This window comes from Aptenodytes forsteri, unplaced genomic scaffold (assembly GCF_000699145.1).
Source record: "Aptenodytes forsteri isolate BGI_AS27 unplaced genomic scaffold, ASM69914v1 Scaffold23, whole genome shotgun sequence".
NCBI lineage: Eukaryota > Metazoa > Chordata > Aves > Sphenisciformes > Spheniscidae > Aptenodytes > Aptenodytes forsteri.
Window position 1 is genome coordinate 1,205,059 of NW_008796043.1, and position 19,944 is coordinate 1,225,002.

Genomic DNA, 19,944 nt, shown 5'->3' on the forward strand with positions numbered 1-19,944 from the left:
GGGAGGAGGAGGGGTGGGGAGATGGAAAGAGCCGGTTTGTCGAACACATGCTTACTAAAGCTAAAACATCAATGAAACAATACCATGGAGGATTATACATAACATCAGTCAGTTCAGGGATCTTATGGCACCTGTGGTTTATAAACAGCTTTAGCAACGAGTATTTCAAAACATAGTTCACAGTTTTAAGAAGATCTGTGCTGATTTAAAAACTAGATTCTATATCATTTGAATGTCACCTTTTGTATATGATATCTATTTGGAAAAAAATATTTACACTAACTTCTATGGCTGATTTGTTAGATTATTTTGAAAGAAACATTCCTAAGTTACACATTAGCCCTAAATTAAAGAGGTTTTTTATTATTATTATTATTATTATTAATTATATTATTATTATTTTAGTACATTTTGTATAAGTCTTAATTTAAAGACTTGCAAACAAATTGCAAATATAGTCTGGTACTTTGTTTTTTGGGCTACTAGATATATACACTCAGGAGTATAATAATTCAGTGTTAAATGCAAAATTGTAGCTTTTTATTTCTTCTGTGGAAAAAATGTACAGTGTATAGTAAACTGATCTACTAAAATCTCAATGTATTCAGAAATCAAATTTCTATCTATAAACAGTATTGTCATTGTAAACTGAACAGGTTCAATATCATGTGCAAAGGGTTTACGTGAGTTATTAATACCGCCATCCTTTGTAACAGCAGTACGTACGTCAGTCTGTTTTCTTCACCGGTAATGAGCCATGTTACAGAAGATGTAGCTAATGAAAGTTAGCTTTAAACAAAAGTCTTGTTGTCAAAAACACACATCTACAAACTACAACTCTTAGAACAAAAGTACTGTGCTACAGTCCTCAGAACTTAGTTATGTGATTTTTTTGTCAAGAGACGCTGCACCTCTTGGTTCCACTCTTCTGTGAAGTTCGCAGCCGAGTTTTCTTCATCATCTGTCCGAAAGCAGCTCTCCTCATCATCAGTTCTTACGTAGCTTTCGTTGTCTGTCTGACTGCAGCTTGCCTGTTGAGAAATGTTTGGGGAAGGTTTTTAAAAGGAGTGCTGGTTTAAGGTGCTGCACCCACACAGGCACAGCAAGTAAAGCCTCTGCCTGCTGCTTTATTGAGAGAAAAAAAGGAGGAGCTGGCCAATTCCTGTGGTTATCCCTGAAAAAGTTAAAAAAGTGAAAAGCCGTTCTACCTAGGTGAGCCATAGATATTTGAGCTGTGAACAGAAACTTGTAGGGCACTTGGGAAGTTGGAAACTCTTCCTACCACGGATGAGAAGACTGTTGCCTGCTCTGCTGTGGGACCCTGGGGTAACTGGGTCTGCACTAACACAGATTTGCAGATGTTCCCATTTTCCCTTCCATTCTACCCTTCCAGGTTGCTCTATAAAGAGATTATTGGTAGTGAAACCACGGACTATTCCGCTTGTGCACAGTGTTCAGTCACCCAGTTAAGAGTCACTCACCATCAGGAGCCGCCCCCTCACGTGTAAACGTCTCACCCTTAATTTACATGCTCAAGTATATTTCCCTATGTCTAAAAAGAAACGCAGTTACTTAAAAGGACGATTCTGGGTGCTATAGCTCGTAAACAGCCTAATCTGCTGGTGCACCAATTTCTCCTTGGTGCTCCTAAGTATCCTGAAGCATCATCAAGTATCTTAAATTCCTGTATCGGAGGCACCAAAGTTTTAGTTGGTAATGGAAAATGCTTGATAGATGACTGCTGCTCTTTCTCAGAACTATGTCAGGATCTACAGTCAGGTAATACTGCAAACTTCTTCTTTTGGCGTATTTATGGTAAAGACACTGTTTACACACTTGACTCTTTCAAAGTCAAGTACCTCAGACAGAAAACCAATTTGCATTACAAGAGATCTGATAATAACAGCATAAAAGACCAAACCCTACTGACATGAATTCTTTTCTACTCATTTCGGGCATAAAGCTGGTCTACAAGATGAGAGATGAATGCAAATTACTTCCGCAAAAAAGAGTTAAATTAAAGCTGATGAATGAAGAAAGGTCAGGGTTTAGCTTGCTTCTTCTCCTTCCTGACACCATTTGATTGTATTAATTATTCAAGCACAAACGCTTCCATCCGATTCCTTCATATCTAAGTGTGCCAAATGGTACGATGATCTTAATTTAGTATCTCCTTGTGTCAGGCAGTTACAAAGTCCTAGGATTAACATTTTGTTGACAAATGGAAAGGAGACCTGCACGGCAAGTCTAATGAGAGGTTCACAAAAAATTGCTGAGGTACATTTTAAACGAGTATTTTTAGAAAATCAGACATGCATCTGCACCGCTTAAGTCTGCAAACTAATTTGGAAATCATAGTAAAGCAACATTTTGCTCTTCACAATTCAGCCAAAAAACGCAAATGAAAGAGGTCAGTTCTCAGCTGCCTGAGACTGATTTTTATTGAACCAATTTCAGGGTTATGTAAATATAGGTGCATCTCATATTTCTTGATGGTATTATTACAAACCACGAGAGCAAAATAAGAGTGGCTTGTGAAACACTGGATGCATTAAGATGCATTGAAAGTACTGCTAAGTATTTGGGTTTGCTTTGAATTTTCTGGATAAATTACTTCTCTTTGGTGGAGTGCGGAGAGGTTATTCTGAATTCTCTCGAGGCTTCTTTCTGTTCCACAGTCAGCATTGGGATAGAGAGATTTTCATACAAGAAATAATGAGTACTAATGAACCTCACAGCTCTAAATTCATTGCAGCACTTTGGAAATGCCAGAATTAATTCCAAGTTAAGACTCATATGATTTGTCACGTTATAAAACTGTTTCTCGACCTTTTTTATAACTTAATCCATGGGTTCTTTTCTGTTACTTATCATTCGGCGATTTTCAAAAACCATCCCTATCACTTGTGTAATTTTAGAATTAAATTCACAAAACTAAAGCTGCTTCTTCCCAGTTAACTCGGTCACAGTTCTTTTACAGCTTTTTTACGCCTACATGCTAAGAAGAGGAGGACTTAAGGAGAAAAATAAAGAGGAAAACCAAACTCACCAGCTGAGTGAATATAGCAGACATTTTTGAAAATTACTGTGCTGTCAGCCTGCTGTTATTTTCAAATGGAACGGTCTACATAATGCTGGTTTTTATGTATGTGTTCAGAAAAAAACCCAAAAGAGACGCTGAATCATTTGATTGTGCTACTAGAGTATGACTTATGGGTGTGAGCAGTTCATCTAGTGCCTGTATCCTGCTTCTTCACCACTGCATCGCTGACTTCGGAGGAAGAGGTTGAAGAAACTGGGCTTGCTGAGGCTGGGGCAGAGGTGGCAAGGGAGGATCAGTTAGAAGCTATTTGAGGGGTAGTTACAAGGATAACGAAGCCAAAATTGTGTGCTGAAGCACACAAAAAGGACAAATTGCATTTTGGGAGGTTCAGGTTGGACATTAGGAAAAAATAAAACCATGAGGAGGGTGGCACTGTACTGGAGGGAGATGTCCAGAGAGGTGGTGAAGTTTCCATCTGTGGAGGTTTTAAAGTCTTTGCTAGACAAAGCCAAGGCTGACATGGTCTCATGTTGGAGCTAGACCTGCGTCAGACGGGAGGCTGGACCAGACGACCTCCCGAGGGTCCAACCAACCAACGCACCTACACCCCTGTGATCTCCTGAACTCCTGGATGAAGCCCATGTGAGGAATGAACCACAGTGCGTGAGCTTTAAATGCAGCCAGTCAACTCAACTAGCACTGTTCGGGGCCCTACAGCCAAAGAGAGGCCAGGGCACCGCTGGGAAATGTGACCTCAGGCAGTGGGCACAGCAAATCTGAAACCCACGCATCCGTTAACTGTGGGCTAGTAACCTGACTTGGGCCTGGGGCTACGGATCCTGCGTCCCGTCTTTCCCAAACAGTAAATGGCCAGGTCCATGTCTCAAAGGACTGGTAATGTCAATGGCCAGCGACATGCACACTATCTCTAAAATCTTGTTTCCTTCCCAGAAAAACACAGAGATGCAGGGCAGTTGTGTCTTCACAGCACTTAAACAAATCGTCTGTGCCCTTCGGCTTAACCAACAGCCCTTCTCACAGCGGCACGCTGGGCAGACTGGACTGACCACTCCATCTCCCTTGGTCCATGGGTTTTATTACCTGACATTTGGCAATATTCCTAATCTCTGCTGGTAAACATGAAAACAGAGTTTGGAGAAAAAGGGAAAAGATGAGAAAAACATGAAAGTGTTACTCAATGAGACTTCTGTCCTGGAAAAACAGTCAAGTTGAATAAATAATAATTTTTTAACAATGCATTCATATAAAAAAGTTGAAAGGATTTGGGGTCTTTGTGTTTGAAAAATTTCCACCTGTTTCAGTACAAACCATTCAGTCACTTTTGCAGTGGAAAATGTCACCCCTGGCCACCCAAAGCCCCAGACCCCACAATTTGTGTGATAAGGTTTAGAGCAAGTGAAAGGGTTTGGAGTGGGAATGGAACTGAGTGTTCAACTTAAATTATTACATGTTTTTGTCGACATAGAGAAAATGTGATCACAGTTAAAAAATCGAGAACGAAACCTCTAATAAAGAATCCTCCCGGTACTCCCTCTCAAGTGGATGCTTTAGGTCTGATTTTTGTTAGCTTTTCACACTTCCTTTTCTGTTATAATAATGCATATAAATGAATCAGACACGACCAACTAAAATGTTGCTATGCCAGCACTAAGAAAGCATTGCTTTAGAAAATCTAGGAAATTGTAGGTCTCGTGGGAACATGTCCATTGCACAAGTTGACAGCTCTTAGTTGAAAATGACAACTTTTTAACTACTTTCAGAGATGGAGGCTTTCTGCTCCCATTGGCCAACCCGGGCAAAAAAGCAACTGCTATCAGGGGAATAAAGGCAAAATAATGTCAAAAAGTTGCATGTTCACATAATTTCAAGATCTGCCTAGAGCCTGCTGAAAACAAGCTCAAATTCACTCTGTTACTCTATTAAAAAAAAAGTGGTATAAAAGTACATTTAACATAAAAAGTAAACTGAAAACATGATTAAATTATGTTTTATACATTACTGGAACCACTTGCTGTCTTGGGAATTTGTTATACTAGATATTATTTCAAAATCAATTCTAGAGAATTGTCCATAGCACTTTTAAAAATGCAAATGCAAATAGAATGCAAAAAGCCTTAGTCAAATGACATCAACATCACTTGTCCATGACTGATGCATGAGGAAATGAACAAAACTCTGTGGCTGGCCATCAGTGGCAATATCACTCAGAAGAAGCTGTAATAAACTGATCCCATTTTTCCCACCTTTTTTTAAATAAGCACAAATGTAATACTGTTGCGAGATAAGAAAGTTTGTTGGCTTTCTACTTCATATGGCCATCTAGGCAATATAATACTGACTGTATTTGTATAATAGTTGATTGAATAATATTATCTTAGAAGTAAAAGTCTTGATGCAATTAGTAAGCTTCAAGCAAGAACGCAACGTAAACAGCAAAAGCACTTCAGACATTGCGACCGGTATGAACAATTTTGGATTTAATTTTCCAAGGCTATGAAATATTAGTACCAAATAAAATGCACAAGATACTTTAATCTTCCATATTCACAAAAGAGTAAATCTTGAGAAGACTAATCCACGCTCAGCACGTGCAGATAAATATGTAAAATGTACATATTTATCACAATGTACCATAATACAGAGTTTGCTCTTGTGGATATAGGTGAAGTGCCAAGTTCACCGATTCTTATTGCTAACTTCTATAGGGCCAGGCTTTTACAACTGGTGGGAATGTTTCAGTCTTTGGTACTGGCTGAAGTGCTCCCCTGGGAGCCAAAAAGAGTTTCACTATGGAATTAACCAGAGCACAGTGCTTTAAAAAATTTCTTTTTGACAGGGTTTCAAAAGGTTTCAAAAGCATCCGGGAGATGAGATAGTAGCTCAGTCTCAGATCTCTGCTAATTTGAGACAGGATGCATGTTTTCAAGAAAGCTAGGCTGTATGGCAGTATGCGTTTCTCCACATCACTACGTTAACACTGCTTCCTAACAAAAAAGGAAACCTTAAGTGGGATTGCCTGAGCTTTATAATTCTAATGAAAAGGATTTTTTCCCACTTAATATTGCAAATAATAGTTTGTCTGAATGCTACTACCCTTTAAAGTCATAGTTATTAATAATTGTAATTAAGTTCAGTTATATATAACATTTCCACTATATACAGTTATACACACATACATTGTTGTTGAAAGCTCTATTTTCCTTTTCATGTGACCTCATCTATAACTGACAACTGCAACAAAATAGAAGAAAACTTATTTTTCTGGCCATCAATGTTTAGGAAAATCTACACAGCTCATGTTTTTAACAAGGCTACTGAGAAAATGAATGTAACCTGAGGGGCAGTGTTAGGAGAATTTTTATGAGCAGCTATTTGCTGTTTATAGTACTCTGGGTATTGCTGTTTATTTGCTTTTCACATCCATTTATTCTGCTTTAGCTGCCAGAGACACTGAGACAGATGCTTCAGAAATACCTAACAGCTTTTAACACTGAAGACTGGCAGCTGCTTTCACAAGGTCCACACTTTAACATCCAAATTCTACTGTCATCAGAAGTTGCAAACCCCTTGAATCAGGGTCAAATTTTGCCATCAAAATTGCCATATAAATAAGGAGGTCTAGCATAAAAGATGGCATACAAAATCTAGCAATGCAAATTCCTGCTAAAGTTGGCCCAGGCTACTTCACTGGTTTTGCTTATCTGAACATGACCCTGCTCCCAACTTGAAGTGGCCATTTGATAGTTGACCTTTGGTTGCCTTTAGTTCTGGCTTTGAGGAAGAGACTTAGTTTGCAGACCAGAGTCAGACCCCTATTTTGATTTCTCCTCCCTTTCTGGCTCTGTTACCCCATGGTTCAGGGTCACAGTAGGATGGCCAGCACTGTCTCACTGCCATCTTCATAGCAGGGAACCGCACTCTCCTAGGAAGTCAGAAATGCAGAGTCCGCAGCTTCAGATGAGGCAAGAAGGAAATGTGTGGTCTCCTATTTCCTGGGCAAATGTTCAGAATAACAGGCTACTTCATAAAAATAGCCATTGTCTGTGTTCCTGAAGAAAAACACAATTGCTGAACTTGGCATTAAACTCAGTGCTGCAACTGTGAGGTTGGCACGTGTAAGGAACATGACCTGAATATGGGCCAGCAGGGAATTTATAGACCTTCTTGCCTTATCTCTGAATTGCCAGACTCTAGCTAGTAGCTGAGTACTTTGCACTTTGGATTGGGGCATTCTGAACTTCCACAACACATCTGAGGACACCTCTATGGTTAAGCAGCTGGTGAATTGCTTTCTTTAATGTTTGCCTAACTGCTGTTTCACGCACTAGAGTAGATGTTCTGGTCTCACCAGAAATGATTTATTTCAGTTAAGACTAAAACATTGTAAGGAATTGAACTCAGGTCTCCTGGAATGTAATCCGATTCCTTATCTTCTGGATAAGGTTTCTCTGTACTGGCTAATATATTTGTCACCATCCCTGGGGATGAAAAGCCCACGTTCTCACTCTTACGGTCCACAAAGGAGGAAGATAAAAAGGGTGGCGGCTTAACAGGAATCCTCAGGACTAGGACCATATTTCAAACAGTTTATTAGAAATTATTTAGAGACATTCCTCGGCATCCTAACACAGGTTAAAAGAAGAAAGAAACAGCATCTTCACATACACTCAGGCAGCACAAGGTGCATTGCAACTGAAATAGACATTATGAGGATTCATTCCAAACATTCTTCTAAATTATGATACTTACTTGAGAGGAGAGAGAGAAGGATATTGCACTCAACTTTGCAAACTGACCTGTAGATAACAAAGGATAGAAAACAAGAAGATGACAAATTAAGCCAGTGAGCAGCCAGGCAGTGTATTATTCTGAAGAAAGCCATGCACAAGCCTAGAAATAAAGGAGCAATTATGGACCCAGAAAATAAACCAAATGAAAAGTGTCTTACACAACACATCCAGCAAAAGACTGTAACAAGGACACAACTGGTAGCAGATGTGGGAGGATAAGCACTGTTAGCATTTACACTTGTGCACTAAATGTGTTTTTTTCTGGTACAGATACTTGTTATTTACAACATGCTTCAAAAAAAGAGAGAGAAAGAAGCCTCCTTTGAGGTTCCCTGTCCCAGATTTCCTTGTGTATCTTGGGTTTTCTGCTCATACTTTAATACTAATTTAGAGTTTAGCTTGAAAATCTTGCTTGGAGACAAGGTGACACGAAATAACAAGAGTGGGTTTTGACCAACCATATTCCATGCTACACAACATCTACACGTTTTTCTAAATGTGCTGCTTTTACACAAAGTGAGACATTTAATAACATAAAAATGGTTACCATATTGTTACTGAGGTTACCATTCTGTAACCTTAGTAGGAGTTCCTCCTCGCAGATTTTTTTTCAGCTGACAATTGCATTACGATAGCTAGAGCCACCAGCTTTTTTTGGCTATCCAGATGAATGCAGTGTACATGTGAGTACAAATAGTAAAAAAGCCTGTAATAAATTCCAATGGTTGGATGCAAAATGAGAATAGTTGACCTGGCTGCTGTTCAATAGGATACCCTAAACAGAAATTTCCCAATTTTCCTTTGTTTTGGCAAGTAGAAAGGAAGTTGTGTCTTTATCTTTAAAGACTACTCAGTGATACTAGTAGAAAAAGGAGTAGAACAGCAAAATACCACAAATAACTGCAAAGTGCAGCGAACGAGCCAAAGCCAAAGCACATGTCTCAGGATCAATACGTGACACTACCCAACCATCTCCTAATCATCCTAGTGGTCCCTACTAACTTAATACCTATTCTTGCTTGCTTTAAACACGTTCCCTAATCGAAAGGGCATCAGCCATACTGGGAAGGACTTATCACGCATTGCATGCTTTGGGTCTGTGGTTATCAACTAAAAATAGTTTCTATTTACAAGTCACTACTGTCAAATCATTGCCTGATAGGAGCTGACAATCTCACAGACAGTAAAGTACATCATGAAATTTCTTTTGGAAAAATGCTATTAAACAGAACTTGTCTAGAATGAGGACTTTCTGTTCCCTCAGTGAATATATTTTTGAAAGAAAAAAGCCTTTCTCTTTTTCTGTTTTTTTTTTTTCCCCCAGTGGAAACAAATTGTGTAAAACAACGGGGAACAAAGTTTACCCGGGTGTAGTCTTGGCTGACCTAAATTCAAAAGGAGTTTTATTCTGACATCGGTAGGGAGATTTCCTCCCCTTCTTCTGGGAAGACAGTAGAAAAGCTCTATTTTGACTGAAGCAAGAGTAACACCCAGTTCTATTGAGCGACATGTATAACTTCTACTACACAACGAATGCCCTTATTTTGCAGTGCACATGCGCACTCAATTTTGTGCCTGTACAAAATCCTGTTGTAACTTGTGAAACTCATCTAACACTGTTGCCTTATATTGCACTTCCATACTGTAATCAAGTACAGTCAAATTGGTCTATCGTTCCTTCTAGAGAAAATGGAATTTTTGCCAGCAATAATAACATTTGTTATTTGATGCTTGACAGCTGTCACCATTGAGGTACTCCTTCTTTACAACTGACAATTACTTTCCATTACATCAGCAGTAGCTGCTCATCCTGTTCAGAAGTTTAAAGGCTGTCATTTTTGTCATTTCCTATCTTGGATTAAAAATTGTGACAAAAAACCCCATGTCACCCACTGTTGCCTTAGTAGATAGTCTGTAACAATTCTGCTCTGTGTCCTTAAAGACCTTTGCAATGAAATGACTTTTGGCAGGCGACCATGGGCATGTAGCAGACCTAGGTAAACAAAACAAAAACAAGATGCTCACATCAACCTCAAAACTACCTGCAATTTTGGTATGAGTCTATGAACTTTTACAAGACTAACTTATTCTAGCAGCTTTACAGAAAAGAAGACCAAAAGAGCAGCCATTCTCCATTAGATCACGAGCCTGTCAGTCCCAGATTCTTGTCTCCAAAGTGACTGGCAGAGGATACTGGAGAAAAACTACCAGAAAAAAAGGCTAGATTTTGTTAGCTCCCAGCAATCAGCAGTTTAAAGAATTCCTACCCAGAAGGTGCTTTTGAACCTCATTTCCACACACCTGATCTCTCAGTACCTGCTTAATCCTTTTTTTTTAGCCCATTTATACTTTTGGTCTCTGTTATATTCTGTAGTGGCGAGTTCCAAATTTTAATTGATCACCATGTGGGAAAGTAGTTATTTTTGCTTGCTTCAGCTCTGCTCCCAAATAACTGAACTGGGTGTGCCCAACTACTGACATTACTACCAACATTATAAGAAGTAATGAATTTTATATTAGGATGATCCAAGTCAGAATAACTTAAAAACTGGCGATAGTCCATTACACCATGTAGAAGCGGAGACCATTACGCAGACAGGACAGGATATCTACAGAATTCCAGCTCCCCCTGGCAAATTTGCTTTACTCAAACTCTTAAACAAATGCCCTTTGAAAACTTCCTCAGGGGGTGTTTAATGACAAATCCCCAGGCTTCTCTATACCAGATGCTTGTTGAATATTTGGTCCTCTGGGATACAGTTCATTTCAGACCCTTTCCTCTCCTTCCAGATTCTGACAAGGACAGTAACACACAGACTGCACTTGAGCTTCAGTTCACACTGGAGAAACCATTATGAATGTTTTTTGCTACTGGAGAAAAAAAAAATAATCTAAATATAGCAAGAACTCAGCTTGACACCACCAACCAGCCTCTATGGTACAGGGGAATGAGGTCTAAGTGACTTGGTAGGCACCGGCAGAGAACAAGCTCAGAGGCAATTCTGTCCCACCTGATGCCCTGGTAAGCTTAAGGACTGCTGTTGTGTGCCTCAGGCAGTGTGGTCTTCCTGGATATGCACGAAGGCTACGTGCATGTGTGTCTGTGGAAGAGAACAGCAGCAGTTTTTGGAATGTGGCTGCTCTAGTAAATGAGAAGAGATCATGCCCCAGGGCCCAGGACAGGTTAAGAAGGGCACTGGGCAGCTATGGCGTATTATTGTTTCTCACTTATGGAGATGTATGGGCAGCTGGTGTCCTTCTCCCACCTGGTATGCCTCATCCTGCAGCTTCTGCTTCAGGTACTCCTCCATTTTCAGTTCATTCTCCAGCTGGCGGACAGAGTCATTCTCATAATTTTCATCATCTGCTCTGACATAGGGGTCTCCATCTTCTGTAACCCTAAAAACAATTATTAATAAATAGCCTCCTGAGATGAATGACATTCAGAGTCAATAAAACTTCCCTTTATTGTAAGCTATGAGGAGAGCGGGATACTTTTAGTCCAACCACATGCTCCATTGGTTAGTATTTTCCTGGTAGTGGAAAACACTTCTGCTATTTCCCTTCTCCAGAGGTCTGGTATTGATGAAGTAGACCAAAGGGCATATTCTGCTTAAGGCATTTTGGGGGTACAGCCCTATGGAAATGAGTAACAAAAGTTCTCAATAACTTGATAAAAAGAGGTTGAACTAAAAATAACTGGAAAGATGCTTATTGTCTTTGATAGGAAGATTCAGGTTCTAAAAATAAATCCGTTTGTTGATCAATTGAGTTGGTCAATAAAAAGCATTCTGTCTTTTCCATTTAAAAACTTCTCTTTTTCCAGTGGGCTCCAACAGGCCCCTCAGTCTGGATAAGCAGGGAATCATAGGATCATAGAATCATTAAGGTTGGAAGAGACCTCTAAGATCATCGAGTCCAACCGTCAACCCAACACCACCATGCCCACTAAACCATGTCCCTAAGCGCCTCATCTACACGTCTTTTAAATACGTCCAGGGATGGGGACTCAACCAATAAGACTGCAGGGCATAGTAGGGAGCACAGCTGTCCCACAGCCTCCATGCCGCCCGTGTGTACCAGACTGGAGTCTGGTACAGTAAGACAGCTCACTCCTGAAGACATCCGAAGTTCTGGCCTTTATCGTTTGCAGAGCTTACTACTATCTAACCATGAAGCTGTCCTCACTTGGATTTAGACTTTTTTTTTGGTAATCAAGTAGTTGAGAGGGAGAGAAACTATTACATGCTGCATATTGTTTTCAACAGAAAAAGAATGAGATTAAGAAGGCGAATCAAGCAGGTACCCACATGTCACTGCGGATGGAGCCGGTGGCAGCAGCGCTGTGGATGTACCCTGGCTTCCGGGCATGGATCTGCGCGAGGAAAGCCTTCTCAGACGTTGGGGACGGAACAAGGTCGTCAAAATGGGTCCGTCCAAATTCAGAATCCACATTGCTTTCTGTCTCGCTGCCCACTTCTGTGAAACAAAAGGTGACACGTGGTTCCATTTAACTTTCACGAGAGTAAGTATACTTGCCTATTTCTCTAAGCCTTTCTCTGCCTTTCCAACTTAGATTGCCACCTCCTTATTAGCGAATAACAGTATATTATTCTACATATATCTGCAGAGCTAATAGTTCTCTTCTTGTGGTGGGACAGAATAGTGAAGCTTTTGCTTATCTCAGTTACTAGGTAGGACATTTTTATGAGAATACTACAGACTGCATTTTACAACAGGTCCTATATGTTCTATGCTTTTAGAATGAAATTTCTAAAGAGCGAAATCACACAACTGCATTTTACAACAGATCCTATATGTTCTATACTGAATGAAATTTCTAAAGAGCGAAATCACACTCCACGTGGAGTCAAGAAACTTCTCAAAATTTCCACTGTATCCAGCTACACCTCTATGTCCACGGCTTTCAGAATGGCTGTATTCCTGAAGCTGTTATTTAGGGATTTTTTTTCTAAAAGCATAAAAAGCTTTGAAGACACATTGCACTGCTTTTTTGTTGGTTTATATTTTCCTACTTCCCATTTTTTCAAATATATGTGAAATGTCAGTGTGGTGACTATCCACCCTCGTTAGCCTCACTCACCAGAATTTAGTTCTTTTACCAAAGAAGACATGGTGTTGGTGATTGAATCTGCTGCCACCAGCAAATCATTTCTTAAGTTTCGTCTTGCACCTGAAGCAAGAGACAGACAAAACACAGTGTTACTATTCTTCACAAGACATATGTTTTCCTATTGAAAGCAGTTTTAACCTTGTTGAAAGCTGCCATTGTGATAATTCAGGGTATCAAAGTCCTTACGAGGGACACGTGCAGAAGAGTTCTTTGCAGAATGGCCTCATTTACTTATGCTGTATGCAAGAGCAGAAGCCTACCCTCATGCTTCATTTAATCACAATGCCAGATATGTGGAGATTATTCATTGCCATCAAGCTTGCATTTGTGTGGTGACACCAGCAGACCAGGCCTGGAACATTAAATCCAGCGTGAACTCATTTACAATGTCTGTGGGGGAGGAGGGAAGAAATGAAGTGTTTTCTCTAAGTTCCCACAGCTCTGTTTAATGACACCATTATTGCCAGGTATTTGCCAGATAATTATGGCAAATGTTGAAGAAACATACTTGACCTCATCAAGACTGATACGGATTTTTCTTCTCCGCTGCCTCTCAGCCTCTCCTGTAGCTCAAGGACTTTCTCGTATATTCCATAATTTGCTTTCCCTCTCTCTCTTTTTTTTTTTTTAATAAAGGAAGCACTATTGCCTCTCTAAACAGCCCCAGGCTGCTTTTAAACTCTTTCTAATAATGGATCTAGAAGTGCTTCCCTGCTGAACCTGGCAATATTCCCTTAACCACCAATCATGAAAGATTCTTGTGAGCTGCATGAAATACTCCTTCCCTAGGAGCAGGCTGTGTGTAACGTGTGCTTAACTCCCCCAAATCCCAAACATAGCTCCTATTGTAGCTGAATAATCAATATATCCCACAGAATCTCTAATCTTCCAGACTGGATTATTCACAGGAATTGGCAGGATTTGACTGTTGTAGATTCTTTAAAACTGGCTGAATGTAAAACAATACATTTAAAAAAGTTTCCCAAATCCTAAAGAGGTTTTTTTAATATATCCATTAGCAAATGGTTACTGGAATGTAAATTAAAGAGAGGGCATCTCTCTCTTACACACACACAGCCAGCCACTCCCTCTCTACTCTTCTCAATTTTGTATCATCTCTGAACTATTGCAAACACTATGAAAGAGAAAAAAACCACAAGAGAAACCGTGCTTTAACCATGGCCTGTCTGCATTATGTATATATAGGATCTCTGTTGGTGCAGCACAGAATGGAGCCGTAAAATCTCAGCCCACTCCCCCCCCCCAAAGTCTTGTGTCAAGATGTGACAGAACGACTGGCTTCAAGTTCTTTGGGTTTGACCTTCCCATCTAGAGAATATGGTTAATAATGACATAAAGCTAGATATTTATCAAATGCAGCAGTTTTTAAATGCGATCGCTTCCCTTTTTATATTGCTTTTTATCTTGAACAGAACATATTTATATACTTAAAAAGCATTTGCCTGAGGCAGCCTTAGCATTATTTATGGATATTTTCTTGTCGCCACTACATTATTTCTCCTACTCCTAGCTCTGGAAGAAGCTGTCCTATAACAGCATAGGGGTTAGTGGTCCACATTTTTGCCTGTCTCAATTTTTTTCACAGCAGAAAGAAGGAAAATATACCTTGCCTGTTTCTTTTGCCACAGAAAATGAGATATCTGAATTATGCCTATGTTCAATACACGAATTGACTAGCACTTTAGTAGAAAGTTCTTGATTGCATTATAGATTCAACCTTGTCTTAAGATACACACACAGACACAATTCCCATGAAAATCAAGGGGAAGGGTGCATGAGAGGGCATGAGAGAGAACAAACACGCTTCCACCGTAGCAGAGGAACTCCAGAGCTCCACTTACATTTGATTTGTACTAGGGAAACAGGGAAAAAAAATATTCAAATAAAAGAACTGCAGTGATGTAAATATTTTAGGAGAGAGCAGATTAGAAAAAGAAGGAATATTTCTTCATTTAGATGACATAGACTATTTACTTTCTTTAGTATTCAACATAATCATTTAATCTGTGGCCTTAGAAATTCAAAACAGTTTAACATTTACTGTTACTTGACAAAAGAGTGGAAAGAGGAGTGAGAAACACGGTGCAGCCTACCGCGGTTTTGTGGAAACACAAAGGAAGGGACTGGACTTCCTTCGTCTGGAAGTCACCTGGACTTCCAGACTTGATTCCTGTCTAGTCTAGCGGGACCCTTCTCAGAGGCCCAAAGCAAAAGGACAAGGGACAACAGTCACAAGTTGCATCAAGGGATGTTCCAATCAGATACAAGGACAAAAAATTTACACAGTAAGCATGGTCAAACACTGGAACAGAGGCTGTGGAAAATGTGTACCAGGAGCCATCCAGAACTCAACTGGTTAAGGTCCTGAACGGTCTGATCTCGCTTTGAAGCCCCCTTTCTTGGAGCCAGAGGACTTGGTGACTTACAAGAGTCCTTTCCACCTGAACTAATTCTATGATTGTATCATCTGTTCCTAGCAAATTCTTTATTTAAAAGCAAACATGCTGACAATGCCTTGTGGAGGTCAATAGCAGTTCTTCTTCTTCTGGTTAACACAGCACTGATAACTGGTCTGACCATCTTGCATCAAAATTCCCTCTTACCACAAAATCCATTAATTGACATCATTGTCCAGTTTCTGCTTATCTGCTCGCTTTGGCAGCAAAGTCTCATGGCTGACAAAGTTGATTTTCAATGGCAAAACAGTTGTTGCAGATTTTTTCTTTTTGGTTTTGTTTCATTGCATGCAACTCAGAAGCTCAAGTTCGTTTAGTCATTAACCACAAGAAATAACGATTCTTCAAATAGTCTCTGAGTACCTCAGGCAAGCTAGTAATAAGACTTACTTTGTGCAAAGGCTTCCTGCACATCTCCTCCCACCCCGGTCAGAGAGTCCTGAGGTGCGTGGGTTGGGGTGGAGCAGGCAGAGGCAGACCTGATGGGCATTGGAATCGGTCGGCTGATAGTGTGGCTGGGTGAGGAACGCGGGGAGCCTGCACCTTGGGTCTGCAAAACAGTCACAAGGGGTTAAACAGGTCTTTGCAAGAGCCCTCACCTGCTGTCCTTGTAACCCTTCCCTCAGCTTAAAGGCATCATGCTGTTTGTAGATCAGTTGGGTGATGTTAATTTTGCTAAAACAAATATACTGAAGTCAGTTGTTAACAGACAGCAAGGCTTCCATGTAGAAAAATATTAAGTAGGAAAATATGAGTCAAGATCTGACTTCCTTTAAGCATGGGAAAACGCCAGACAGCTAAATTAAAAAAAATCCAAGTTAATAAGCACCAAAGTATAGACCTTCTCTCTGCCCTCTTCCCTCTCTCACCCCTCCCCGTTACCACGCATGTTTGATAAAACATAACCCATTCAGACTGTGAGAAGGGGAAAGATGCTGGCACCGACGTGGCTTTCAGCCTGGGCGAGGGACTGAAACAGCCCCTTTCATCAGAGCGCTGCTGTGAGAGCTGATCACAGCCCTGCCCTCCGCCTCCCTGCAGGAGAAGTTCACGGTACCTGCAACCTCTCAGTCACATAAAGTCTGACACTTGCAATAAATAGTACAGCTTTATGCTTCTTATTTGGAGCTAGAGAACTATTTTAAGCCACGATTAAATCATACACTATTAAATTGTTCGCTCTACAGGATATACTCAGGCACTCCCAAAACACCGTGGGGATAGGGCAATATAAATTCCTGCTATGGGTTCAGCTGCTGGAAGTGAAAATGTTTTAACACCAGTCATATAAAATGCCATGCTGTTAGCACCTCATAGTTAGTATCACTTAGCTGAAATTGAAGCAGACTTTACAAAATAGTCATTTATTTTTACATTTTACAAATGCAGCTGGGTGAGTGATACCAAGAGACACAGTGGCCTTCTCCTCCACTGTTTCAAAACCCCTGCGAACATTTATCCATGTAAGGAAAAACAAATGCTGGAGCCCACACCAAACTGCACACGGCTTTTGACTGAAAACCTGTGTTTGGTAGATGCCAAGGATGGAGGTGGCTTGAGTGCTGCTAAATTACATTTTACAAACGCAGCTGGGTGAGTGATACCAAGAGACACAGTGGCCTTCTCCTCCACTGTTTCAAAACCCCTGCGAACATTTATCCATGTAAGGAAAAACAAATGCTGGAGCCCACACCAAACTGCACACGGCTTTTGACTGAAAACCTGTGTTTGGTAGATGCCAAGGATGGAGGTGGCTTGAGTGCTGCTAAAGGGGAACAGCAACACGTGCCCCTGGTTGTTTACAGTGAAAAGTAACCCTAGGGCTGGTTTTTCCCTCACCCTGGGTTTATTTTGAGAATTCAGAAGGATTTCTTAACTCTTTCCATTTCTTTTGACTCCTGTAGTGGCTGCCACTGTAGCCCTGATATGGTTTGGCAAATATGTTCTAAAAAAGACAATAGCAGCCCATTGCAGGAGGAGTGCAGCATTGCCCTTGAGATTTTTAGAAAACCCTGTCCCAGACCATAAATAATGTATCAGAACACTAAGCTATTTGTTCTTTTCTCCTATCACCCCTTTTTAAGAGACATTATCACCAGAGAAACATCAAGGGCAAATGAGGTTTATGAGGAATAAGCACGTTACTGATGGGAGAACGGAGGATTTAATACTTATAATTTCTTTAATGATCAGTTTTAGAACATTTAAATGATGGATGAAAGGGAAGTGGAATATATAAGGGCCAGATGCTCTCCTGTTTCTGGAATCATCTGTACCCACTGCAGCAGAAATGCAGATCTCTAGTCCTCCAGAGGCAGGGCACAGAGCAACCTGGAGGTGCTCCAAGGTCCTTGGAGGTCGCACCCCCTGCACATCAGGCAGGGGATCTGGGAGCTACAGCTATCTCCTTTCATGCCCCGATGGGGGATGTTTCATCCTCTGTGAAACAAATTTGTGAAAGAATTTCTGGTTCCCAGCTCCCTCTTTTGCTTGCCCTTTTTCTTCAGCTCCCCTTTGCCTTTGATCTCAGTTCTGGGGAACAACAACAGTGGGAACTTTCAGAGAAGATGAGAAAAAAATGGACAAAATTTGCTTCCTATAGTCAAGTCATATTTAAGGAATGAACTTCAGAATAGGCATTTTATTTACTAAAAATAACAGATGCCTGCCAGTACTTCTTTGCTGGAATTTTCCCACAAGAGAAATGTAAAAGCTGCTGCACACCAGCGCTTTCCCTTGTGTCTGCTTTGCAGCTATGACTGAGATCTTGTGTTTATGATAAACAGTGCTCTCTTATCTGTAGCTTTCAGTGTTGGAACAAACTGTTTGGGAAGCACAGGGAGATGAAGCATTTGGAGTCCCCTGTGCAGCAAAAAACTCCTCTGTTTTTTTACTATTTGGGCAGTATCAGACAGAACTGATGAACAGCAAGTTGAAACAGGAGGATATTAGGGAATTGCTGATTTCAGAGAGGTGAACATTTTCATTCTATTTTACTCATCTAGATCCACCTCAGCCCAAGTTTGTGGGAATGGAGTGCTATTAGGATAGGATTCCTGCTTAGTGGTTGTCAGGAGAAACGTGGTTTTCACAGGCTAGAGCTAACGGCCTGAAACCTGCTAAGATAGTCAGTAGTGCCTTCTTAGTAATCTCAGCAGAGAAATCGAGCACCGAATTGCTCCCAAACCTCGGCAGCCCCACCAGCTGAGGCCTAAGGCATGCTGAAAGGGGAGCTACCACAGCCACCGCAGATATGTGGATGGCTTCAGCTTTTATGCTGTACTTGGTTGCAGCTAGCAATATTCTCGTGCCTTTTAGGAAAACTGCGATGTATTTTATTTAATCCACCATCCCTAGTCAACCTGCTATGGATTTTAAGTTAACCCTTGCTAGGCAGGAAAAGATTTCCCACTGTCAACTGTCATGCGTGCTTAGGATAAAAGGCTTGAAATGAAAACTGGCTTTACAGGAGCTTTAGCCCATTGCTCCCTCTGCCGGAACTGAACTGGGATGACATATGAGGAAAGCCTGTCTCACAGCCTCATCAAACGACGCGGATGTGAAGAACTCATTACCCTTTCTCAAGGAAGGGCAGGAGAGAAATAGAAAGTTCATAAGCATTAGATGAATTGCCAGGCTGCTCATTCCAATTGAACTCCTCCAGAAATTAATTTAATCCTGTTTCTCTCAACAGATCATGAAATGGCATAGTGTAATGGGGATCATTTAATGGAAATCGTGAGAGTAGTTCCCTAGCGTCATCACCTGGTATTCAGCAAGGCTATTACTCTCGGAAGAAAAAAATCATATCTCATAATAGCCTGAAAATGTGCTTTCACTTACACTGTCCAGTGAACATTTTGTACGGTAGGGAAACTCTTGTCGTGTTGGAAACCTCTCTTTTGTGAATGGAAGTTCTTTTAATACTGTTATGCAGAATCAAAAAGACGGCCCTTACACAGAGGTGATGTTTGGTCAGATTTTTTTGTTTGGTGCAACAGATTGATGGTCTACAAAAATTAGCCAAAATGTTAGTTTTATGAAGGTGAGTATGACCTACAAACTCTGCATGCTCTACCATAGACAGAACACATCAGACTTGTGACTACTTCTGCTGATGAAAGCAAGAGGAAGCATGTTTTATTAAAATGAAACGTTTTTACTGGACTCATAAACCCGACTGCTGTCTAAAAAGTGCCTTTTTTTTAGCCTACTATCTTTCCAAGATCCATTTCAATACTAAAAAGCTCCAAAACAATTAAATCTTCTAAAATTTACCATTAGTAATATAAATACTTGCCCTTTTTGATCTAGGTTGTAGAAGCCATTTAGAAACTACATTATTTTCCTGAAGACTCATGGGACTGTTAGCATTGATGCCGACTTTAAAAGATGTGCACACAATGCCCTGACTTTTTCTGGATAAAGTGGGATTTCAAACTCATTGTCCTGGCCTAATTTAAACTCAGTTATATTTTT

General features: G+C 40.5%; 1 protein-coding gene across 18 annotated transcripts in view; it reads right to left on the reverse strand.

Moving 5' to 3' along the window:
- Positions 1–372: 372 nt before the first annotated feature.
- DTNA (dystrobrevin alpha) overlaps positions 373–19,944 on the reverse strand; it is a 222,374-nt gene continuing 202,802 nt past the window's right edge. For all 18 annotated transcript variants that reach the window (XM_009285603.2, XM_009285618.2, XM_009285614.2 and 15 more), the window contains 6 exons: positions 15,856–16,015; positions 12,959–13,048; positions 12,165–12,333; positions 11,121–11,253; positions 7,814–7,860; positions 373–1,031 (listed from right to left, as the gene is read on the reverse strand). In XM_009285603.2, the coding sequence (XP_009283878.1) occupies positions 7,843–7,860; positions 11,121–11,253; positions 12,165–12,333; positions 12,959–13,048; positions 15,856–16,015 (570 nt within the window). In that variant the 3' untranslated portion in view covers positions 373–1,031; positions 7,814–7,842. The remainder of the gene's footprint in view (positions 1,032–7,813; positions 7,861–11,120; positions 11,254–12,164; positions 12,334–12,958; positions 13,049–15,855; positions 16,016–19,944) is intronic.